General features: G+C 38.1%; 2 protein-coding genes across 4 annotated transcripts in view; one reads left to right on the forward strand and one right to left on the reverse strand.

Annotated features, from left to right (window-relative positions):
- The window catches only part of LOC137993355 (phospholipid-transporting ATPase ID-like), a 59,475-nt gene extending 50,885 nt beyond the window's left edge, over positions 1–8,590 (reverse strand). The window contains exons 1-3 of one of the 3 annotated variants that reach the window (XM_068839146.1): positions 8,409–8,567; positions 8,235–8,283; positions 3,165–3,355 (exon numbers count right to left, since the gene is read on the reverse strand). In XM_068839146.1, coding sequence (XP_068695247.1) covers positions 3,165–3,198 — 34 coding nt within the window. In that variant the 5' untranslated portion in view covers positions 3,199–3,355; positions 8,235–8,283; positions 8,409–8,567. Of the gene's footprint in view, positions 1–1,227; positions 1,559–3,164; positions 3,356–8,234; positions 8,284–8,408 lie in introns of those variants that run through there. The other 2 variants (XM_068839147.1, XM_068839144.1) reach the window with 2 other exon arrangements.
- LOC137993356 (lysM and putative peptidoglycan-binding domain-containing protein 4-like) overlaps positions 6,180–10,000 on the forward strand; it is a 7,755-nt gene continuing 3,934 nt past the window's right edge. The window contains exons 1-2 of the mRNA XM_068839148.1: positions 6,180–6,322; positions 7,047–7,130. The gene's annotated coding sequence lies outside the window, so the exon portion shown is untranslated. The remainder of the gene's footprint in view (positions 6,323–7,046; positions 7,131–10,000) is intronic.

Genomic DNA, 10,000 nt, shown 5'->3' on the forward strand with positions numbered 1-10,000 from the left:
CACAAATGAGTGCCAGGCAACTTTCAGTGCGCATCGAAATAAAATGACGGATAGATCGTAAGTGTTCAACTCATTTCATTTCCAACTTCAAAGTTACTTTTGCGAAAAGCAACCTGTTTTACATTTGAAAAAGTTTAAATGTATACCTGCTTAAACATTTAAACATCTTATTTTTTTAAAAATTATTTTCTGAGGATTTACTTGTCCAAAGGACAAGTAAGATTGACAACCCACTTGCCCATTGGCTAAAACCACATGTTTAGGGCAAGTGGACACCGTTTTTTGTCGCACCCTGCTGTCTTATTTTTTCAAAGGTATAAACTCTGAAATTGATCCAGACAGTTAAATTATCTCTAGCATAAACCTGGCCAATGTCATTTAAAATCATAAGAGCAATGGAAAATACAACCACATCAGAAATAGGCAAAGTAGCATAAAAAAAATCTTGCCTCAAGGCGAATAGTGGAAACTTCTTAAGTGATTTTGGCACCTGCTTCTAGTGATGTGTAACAAAGAGAATTTACCACTCACTTCAGTCTACCCGTCATTTGCATAAAGCATAAATTTTGTGATTCTATTTCGATCCCCTTTGGGGTTTCAAAATAAAAATAAAATTTGTATGCATAGATCATAACACTATAGCGTTAGTGAACCAATAATTATTGTCATTATACTTTGTGATCCTACAATTGTAGGAGTATGTACAGATGTATATGTTAATATTACTGTGACCCAGTTCAATGTTTTTCTTGCTTTAAGATTTTTCAAACCAGACAATTTTGATTTAATCTGAAACAAAGGAAAGTCAAAATTGAACTGAATTCTGTAGTTTAGCGTAACTGCAATTGGGAACACTTTGAATTTAATATCAGCACAAATTGAAAGGGTTTACATGAACTCGCGCTGAGAGCTTACAAGCTGTATGTCGAGTACATTCGGTTTGTTTCGTTTGTTTGGGTTCTCTCGTTTGTCTTTTACGAACTTGCAGTTCAAGCTAAAACATCCAGCGGTAAAAAGAAAAAAAGAAATAAGAATTAAGAAAGATTTCAGAACCCTTTTCTCAAACAGTTCAAAATAGTCTTGCGGTCTGCAAAGAAGATCACGACCGCAAAATAATGAAATGCATATAAACATTAATTGGGAACAAGTCGTTGTTAAGGAAGCGAGCTCGAAACAGCTGTTTTTGCTTTCCTCAACACAAAACAATAACGATCTAAAACACGATACCTTCTTGATTATCCCTTCCTCTGCACAGATGCATTTTCAAAGCGGCTAACAAATTCCAAGACAATGCAATGAACGCTTACGCACTTGTCGGACGTAAAGAACCGGAGTAAGTAATGTGGGTGTTTCATCGATATCTGTTAAAGATCTTGGCTCATCTTTAGTTAACGGCTGATATTATCATTAAATACCGCAAAGAACTAGAACATGGCTTTTAAATGAAGCAAAATCCTCCACAATATATGAATCCTATTTCAACACAACCATGCACAATATGTGTTGCTCACACGATTGGAACTTTCAGTTTCAGCTTTCTCTCATTGTAAACAACCGCCAAGTAAGAAGGACTGGACACCAGTCAACATACTTAGCATCCAGTTTAGGTTGCCCCCCAACCGATATGGTGTCAGAAACCATGAAAAGGTCTATTCAGGTAGCTTATCAACGGCGTTTTCAACGGGTTCGGTTTTAATTAAGGTGTCTATAAGTGACAATTGCTGAAATTGTCGAGATAAGTACTAGGATCACTGCCATCTTTCACCTATAACCCGTACTTCAAATATACATTTCTTTCAGTAAACATACCGTGAATACGAAATCTAAATGATATGTCACAGAGTTATTTTAGTGAATAATATTACAGTAATATAAGGATCCATCCAACCTCGCTTCCAAGGAAGAGGTCCTGGGAACGAGGTGGGTAGGACCATTTCTCATGACTAGGGCAAACGTTCAAATGAATTTCCCGGGATTTTTTTACTTATCCTATCGTTATCCATTGTTCCGCGATCAACTTACTTTTTCATCTAATGAAAAACATCGTAAGAGTTCGCAACGAAGTTGCAGATAAAATTTGCGTGAGCAAGAACCAGCGAATCAAAACAGGTGTGTCGACAAAATCTTGTCCTCATTTCCCCCGTTTTTTTCTGGTTCCTATTTGGCCCCTCTTTTGTCTCCTCAAATATTTTGCTCATCAAATTTAAGAGTAAACGCGTAGTCAAACAAATATCGTTCCTCACGAAGAATTAAACTGAGATCATCATTACATGGCAAAGTGCAAACGCGGAAAGCGGAAGCCTTTGATAAATACCTTCAGGGAGTCTAATCTCGAGTTCACATCCCCTGTCACCCGGTTACGTTTCTAGCATAAAAACGGTCATTAATATTCCAATACAAATTGAATTGTCTAAGTTAACCGTTTGAGTCATTGCTTGTAAAGGCTTGATGAGGAAAATCAGTGTATTTCGAACTTTTGAAGATCGATTTTTTTCTGCGGGGAGGGAGCGGCTGTGACACAGGCTACTGATAATAAACAATTATTAGATGAGGTTGAGCATGATATCATGAATTATCAAAACCGAGGCAACTGAGGTCTGTGTTATCTGCCGAAGCCGAAGGCTGAGGCAGATAACACGGACACGAGGTTTTGATAATTCATGATATCATGCGAAAACCAAATTCAATAATTGTTTTATTGTACATTTTTCACGTAATTCATCCTCAGAAACAGAAGCGAAGCGTTCAGCCATTTTGTTTCTGAGGAGAACACTCCAAAGGGGCTTAGTAACCAGGCAGACGTTGAACTTGACATGATAAATGTAATATCTGCAGCAGATATTACATTTATCATATCAAGTTCACATGCTATTGTGAATCGATTGAATGCTCTCGACCAATCAGATTTTTCATAGTGAGTCTGATGTATAATAATACTATTTAGTATCACCCAACTAGTGGACTAATGCAAATCCTGCATTTTGATTGGCCACGCTACTAGAGGGCTATTATCAATAATCCTCGAGTAGCGAAAAGCGTTATGCTTTCTTTCGTTTTATTCCCAAATAATTATTTCTTCAACTTGCATTTACTAACTTTAGCACTTGCGGGCTACGGGTCTAATTTTTAAGTGGACCCTGATTGCGGTCAACCACGTGGTATACCTTGAGCAGATACCTTGGCACTTCTTGACTTCATGTGGCTTAATTTCCACAGTGGATCAACAACTTCGCGTCTCAAAACTTCATTAGCAGCCAACGTGTCCCAGACAACGGTTCAAGCCATCATCTCTGGCATCCAACATCAATCTTTCCTGGTCGTGACTGCACCCTTTTACTTTTCAGTTAAAACACAGCTAAAGCAAAATAGACATTGATGGTTTTTACTTAAAGGTTCATAGTCGTTAGTGAAATTTCAATAATTCAGTTTCTTAACACCATTCGGCACAAATGCAATATATTGAGTTATCTTTGTTTTAATCCGTCCCTTGAGATATTGCCTTTACATATTATTGCATTTATCCCATCTCAAGACTGGATAGTTTGAGAGAGAGGCACGCACAGATCTTAGGTGACAGAAAGAGGCTGAACCTTGTCGATCAGTCGGTAGAGCAGCGGTGATCTAACCCGAAGGTCGTGAATTCAATTCCCACCCTGGTCAGAGTTTTTCTTTGTCCTTGTGTGGGCCCATTTCCATTTCTAGGGTTAACGCTCAAATAGCCCATATGGGGTAGAAACCTAGCACTTCAAATTACACTCTAATCGGTTAAGTCTGAACGAGGAGCAGCCGTGCCGCTTTCAATCCCAGGGCCTGAACGACCTGTGTTAGCTGTCTTTTTGTTGTGAGCTGGGAATAGTTCTGTCAAATTCCCAAGTCCCTGAAATGATGGAATTCTCGTTAGGTGTGACTTTTGGAGCTAGGTGCTATTAGCAATCAACGTTTTTTTACCTATAGGTGATTTTTCAGTTAAGTCAACGCCGCCGTGTTGGTGAACGAAAACAAAAGATCTGTCATTAGCTCCTTTCGTTCGCCCACCCACAATTGCACATTGCATGTATCATTGTTAACTGTGTCTCTAGAGATTGCTTGCCAACCTTCTATAGACCCTATGCAAAAATGGCTGCCTTTAAATTATTCTTTTGTTCATATTCAAAACAGCTCAACTAACCTCGTTTTTGAGACATAAATTCTAAAGAATTTGTTATCCCGAAAGAGGTTAATTGGGCTATTTTGAATATGAACAAATTAGAAGAATAATTTAAAGGCAGCCATTTTTGCATAGGGTCTATAAGTGGCTCGGTCTAAACAAACCTTGTGTGCCATATTCTTTAAAGGAGAACTGAAGGCCAAAATCGGCGATTTTTCCAAGTTTGTGGGGTTATTTCTTCTCGTTTTCTGTTTTTTTTTTTGCGAGAAAATTACGTTCGAGATTGGGCTTTTCCTGCTTTTTCGGCCTCAATCAAGAGAAAAATGCTACTGTGAATATTTTCTTTGTTGTTTTGCTGTTTCTTTGCGGCCTCAATATTCACGATAAACATCAGTCAAAACACTGCTTCTATATTCTCTATTTTCGAATTCCCCATAATACACTTTGTTTCCCCCCAAATTTTGCATAAACTATTGTTTTCAAATGCTCTTGGGGACACTGCATATTCCCAAGAGCATTTGAAAAAATGGTTTATGCAAAATTTGGGGGGCAAACAAAGTGTATAATGGGGAATTCGAAAATAGAGAATGGGGCGCTCTTGCACGTCTTCCCCGTATCTTACGTCATAAGCTGCAAAAATGACCGCTGACTCCTCTATTCTGAGCCGCAATGCCGATGGCCCATAATCGGAATAAAACATTTTTCAGGTGGAAAAACGACGGATATGCCAGAAAAAAAGTTAAACATTCATGTGTATGGTCTAAATTGTAAATAAAAAATATCTATTTTTTTACCTTCAGTACCCCTCTAAGGTGATGTTACACGAGCCGTATTCTAATCCATCTTTGTTGCTGCCCAGTTGTAAATACTTTTTTTCTTTGGCCATCTCAGTTTTATCAGAAATAACACACAAACAGCGGTGACAAAACATGAGATATAAGCGCCTCGTTTGTTACTGAAGAAAATTATAGGTGTATCTTAATTTTTTTCCGTTCGCAGTTTGATGAGCTGTCATTTTTCTTGCTTTTAGAATTTCAGAAAGCAAGCTTTATAAAACTCCAAGCGCCCTGTTTTCCTTTAAAGTTCCTTAAAATGGCAAGAGAATATTGATAGTTCTTTGCATCGACTTATAAGCTTACTTTGTTAAAAACTGAGCTTTGGTGCTGACAAGCAGTTATTACTATTGCCGATTGCCCAATACAGTTCTGACTGTGGAGACATAAAATTATCACTATTTCTGACTTTTTCGGTTCAAGAGGGCCCTAGAAAATTACCTTATCCCGTCGATACCCTTGAATTAACCTTATGTAAGAAAGAATGTTGAAGAAAAGCCTATTTATGTTTAGTATAAATACACAGGTGATTATACAAAATCGCGCGCTCTCATTGGCTCGCTATCTCGGATTATCAGCCGATAATCACCTCGACGGACAAAATGGCTGCCAGTAGTCGTTTTGCCACTGTAAGTGAAGATGATTTCGCGCTGATAGATATATTTTTCTCTTTTTTGAAATAATCACCTGTGTATTTATACTAAAACAATTATTCGCCTCAGGCTCAATGATTATCGACTTCGTCTCGGTGAATATTCACGGATAATCACTTCGCCTTCGGCGAATAATTGTTAATTATTGCCATAATAAACAGCCTCAGTTCGAAAAGAGAAAAGAAATAGTGCAAAACAAAAAAAAAACAAAAAAAACCCGTGTGCTCCTTGCGGCTTTTTTGGATGAGAGGGAGCAATTTTCATTTTTAGTCGTGGATACGCGAAGCGTATAAACGACTATCGTTAGCCGGGTCAGAATATTTAAATTTGTCACTCACTCAGATGTAAACTATTCAATTAGTCGACGACCAATATCGATTTTTCAAGATGTGCCAATTTGTCACTCACTCAGCTAAATTCAAATCGATATGCATGGCAACGAACAGTACCGATTTTGCGACGTGTCACTTTCCGAAGTAATACCACAACGTAATAAGTTGAAATATTCTTCGACTTTTATTCGTTCCAACGGGACTGGTACTCGTTGCAGTCGTCAGCACATGTCACCGAGCCATTGCTCAGTGAAAGAGGTGCTATGTGTGTTGAAAATGAATGCCAAGAGACGTTTGCTTTTCGATCCGCCAGGTTCACAGTTCTACTTGTATTAGGAGTAAAGGAGCACGTCGACGGTGAGATTGCTGAGACTGCCGTGGACAGTAACAACTGTGTTCACCTAAGGCAAACTACTGCTCTTTTAGTATGTTATTATGATTTCATCATTCTATTTGTTATACTCAATACCTATAAGGTATACTTGTAACATATTTAAGAGCTGAAGGCACTTAAATGTAAAAGACGGGGTTAATATCACTCGATAGCCGCTCTTTACAAAGTTGAGAAATATCCAGATATTTTCGGTATCACCTTGTTGTGGTCGAACAGTGAAGCATTCCTTTACGATGAGAATCAAACACGAATTCAAATGGCTATCCTCTATACTTCATAGGCTTTCAACAACCTACTAAAAAGTTTAAAGGAGCCGGTTGACGATTACTTTCACCTGGTTCTTTTGCATCTATAAAATGCAACTTAATAATGTTACAGAATGTTTCATGATCCGTTCCAGATTTCTTGAAAGGTTCAAAAGTTTTAGAAAGAATCCTTCTTTTTACTTATGATCGCAACTGAGGCATTCGTAGCTGTTTACATAGTTGAGGACCCTTCAGATATTTGAGATTGACCTGGGGTAGCCTGCCAATTGCAATGATAATGCATTCTTTTTAGATAAAAATCAAACACGAATTTATTTCCTAACGAGATCAGAAAGCAACTGATCGTAACAGAACAAAACTCCCATTTTGTAAGCAATGTATTCACGGCTTCTTCACAGTTCTGCTTTGATTTAGTACTCAGTTACGTTTCCTTTATATGAGAAGGCTGGCTGACCGACTTGACGAGATCCAGGGCTGAGCTCCCGAGATCTACAGGTAACTTAAGGTAAGGTAAAAATGCAAATTTCAGTTTTAGAATGCCACCCCCTTTTTGAAAGAGCTTTTTGAAAAAGCAAAACCCCGAAAGGGTCTGTTACCCTTAGTCTTTACTTTTAATTTACTGAGTCTATACAGAGAGTAAACAATTTTTTTTCCGGTATACTAGGCTGAAAATTTTCTTTTATAGACTCGCTTACCAGGCAAGCCATTTCTATGCGCTGATTTTGACGGTGTAGGGTGCAAGATGGGGCAGTGGTAAGAGCACTCTCCTCCCACCGACGCGGCCTGGGTTCGATACTCCAAGAGGTTTTTCTCTGGGTCATGCGATTTCCTCTCTCCTCTTTAACCAACCTGCGATTTTATGAGTTGATTTGCCCCAATTAGAACCCAAGCGCTAAATGCAGTTGACACTTAATAAAATTAATTATGATTACAAGGTGGCCCGTAAATAATTGGTTGAGAAATTTCTAATGCAATGATGGAACTTTCGCGAATCTGTAGTGCGGTGTAGTGGAAGAAAACCGACGATAAAACGGCAAAAATAGCAGCTACATTTAAAGACCTCATCTTGGAGGCTTGAAATACATCTAATCTCAAGCATGCCGCGAATTTATGGACGTGATTGAAAAAATTGATTTGAATCGTTTGGTAAGTTGGTTTAGTTTATCGTAACTGTCACGTTTCGAGTAAAGTCAGCTGAAGCAACGGTAAACAATCATTCGCCTTGCAGATATCATGCAGTGTCTGATTAAGAAATTCATTGACACTGGCTTAGTTTGTGGTTCGCTCTTCCGAGTGGAAGAGTACAGTTTGTTAATGGAAAGAAGATAAGTTTATGGTCGATACTCATGTATATATGATTGCAGAAATATCACAATAAATTATGACACATAAGCAAATGAATACGAAAACACGATGCACGATGCAAGCTTAGACTTAATTTTCATGAATTTTAGTCGTCATGTAAAACTATTCGATACTAAAAGCATCTGATCATCGCAACGGTACTATTTACTAACCAAAGAAGTTTGTATCCCTAAGTCACAGACTATCAATAAGTGCCAAATGTTCTGAATTTCATGAACGACAATACGTTTAGCTTTCCACTTACAGAACTGGCCAGACACCCTTTGGCAAAATTTTAACAGCAACAGTGATCACTAAATGCAAGGAGAAAAATGAAAAAAAAAAAAAAAACAGGCTATAAAGTGTTATTTTGTTTAGCTGAATTCACTATATGAAACTGACGTTCTCTCAAACAGATCATACTGAGAAGAAAAATTACCTCATAAAGATCAAACGATGCAACTTCTCTGCTGTTTTTTAATTCCAATCGTTCCCATTTCGGTTCTTGTTGACGTGGTTGCAGTTTCATCTACTCGAGCTGTGCAAAAAAACTGAACTATCACTTGTGTGGAGTCAACCAAGGCAGCGCATTGAAATACAGTGTTAACTACCCTGAGATTTGCAGGTGATATTATGCTGTTTTAATATGCGAAGCAGTGTTCTCGGATACTGGCTATAATTAAACAGTGCGTGGGTACAATTGACACAGGGACGCTAACATATTCATAGCCAGTCTCTCTCCGCAATAAAAGAAAATACAACATCTACATCGAAAAGATGTCAACCTATGTTTAACTTGCCAAAAACAGTAGACTGACTCAAAAGAAGTCTGCAGACACTGAAGCAGAATTTGTCAATAGTGTATCAACCACTATGGCCAAACTACACTCACAAATGTCTATTAATAATTAAATAGTGTTTCTCTTTTACCGTTATTCTCCTTTCATAAACTTCGTACCAGTTGCGGTTGAAAGAAGAAGAGCGAAACATCTTGCGCAATTTTTTTTCTAAAACAGTGGTAAAACTGTCAAAGTTTTGAAACTCGTTTGAATAACAAAAACAGTTATCTTTTGTTTTCGAACGATTGATTTTCTTAGAAGGATTTGTTTATATCAATTGCAATTTGCAAATATACCTCAAGAGTTAATGATCCCACCAAAATTAAAGATAAACCATGCAGTACAACTGAGGTCCAGCTGAACAAAAAAAGGCCTTTTGTATATTTTTAATCTTCTCTGCACGAAATACAACAACTAACTTATCTCCAGCTTTATTGTTTTTAAAAACGCCAATTATTACTATTTTTTCACTGAAAGAAAGGAAAATGTGGCTTGCGTATTTTTAACAGGGTTTTCGTTTAAGGCCGGAGGCCGAACGTTTTGTCCGGTTGTCTACATTTCACGTCCGATACTTTCACGCTATAAATTATCTAAATTGGTGGACTTGTTGGCTTCTTTTTTCTTCAGTTTCGTTTTGGACTTAGGCATCTCAAGCAGCCATAGGCTGATCATGCGCAATAAATCCTTCAAACTAACGAAAAGGTACATCGCCTCATTTTGCTTACCATGCAAACGGAATAATCGATCTGTTGGCTTTTTATTCCGTTTGGTAAGCAAAATGAGGTACTTTTTTACTACGTTGTTTTCTCCTAAACCTCTCAACCCTCCCTTCACACTTCCGTGATCCATACCAAAACCTAGCCCCCTCAACGTGCTCGCGGCCCTTGGAACAGCATTTCTGAGTACTGTGCAGCACTGTTTAGGGGACTCAAGTATCCTTGATGGTTCGCTCCCAAGGCACTTGCAATCGGCGTCAAGATGGCTGGATATTGGTCTCTTTCTTTTTTTGCGTGTTTATGGACCCCGACTTCGTCTCGGTCCACAAACACGCAAAAAAAAAAAAAAAAGAACTTGGCCAATATCCAGCCGTCTTGACCGGAAAAGCTTGGTCAACAACCATATATATGAACATTCTTGAAAAGTTCAACGTTTGTGGGATTTTGAGTGCCTGAACATTCACGGAACGAATAAG

This window comes from Montipora foliosa, chromosome 2, assembly GCF_036669935.1.
Source record: "Montipora foliosa isolate CH-2021 chromosome 2, ASM3666993v2, whole genome shotgun sequence".
Taxonomy (NCBI): domain Eukaryota; kingdom Metazoa; phylum Cnidaria; class Anthozoa; order Scleractinia; family Acroporidae; genus Montipora; species Montipora foliosa.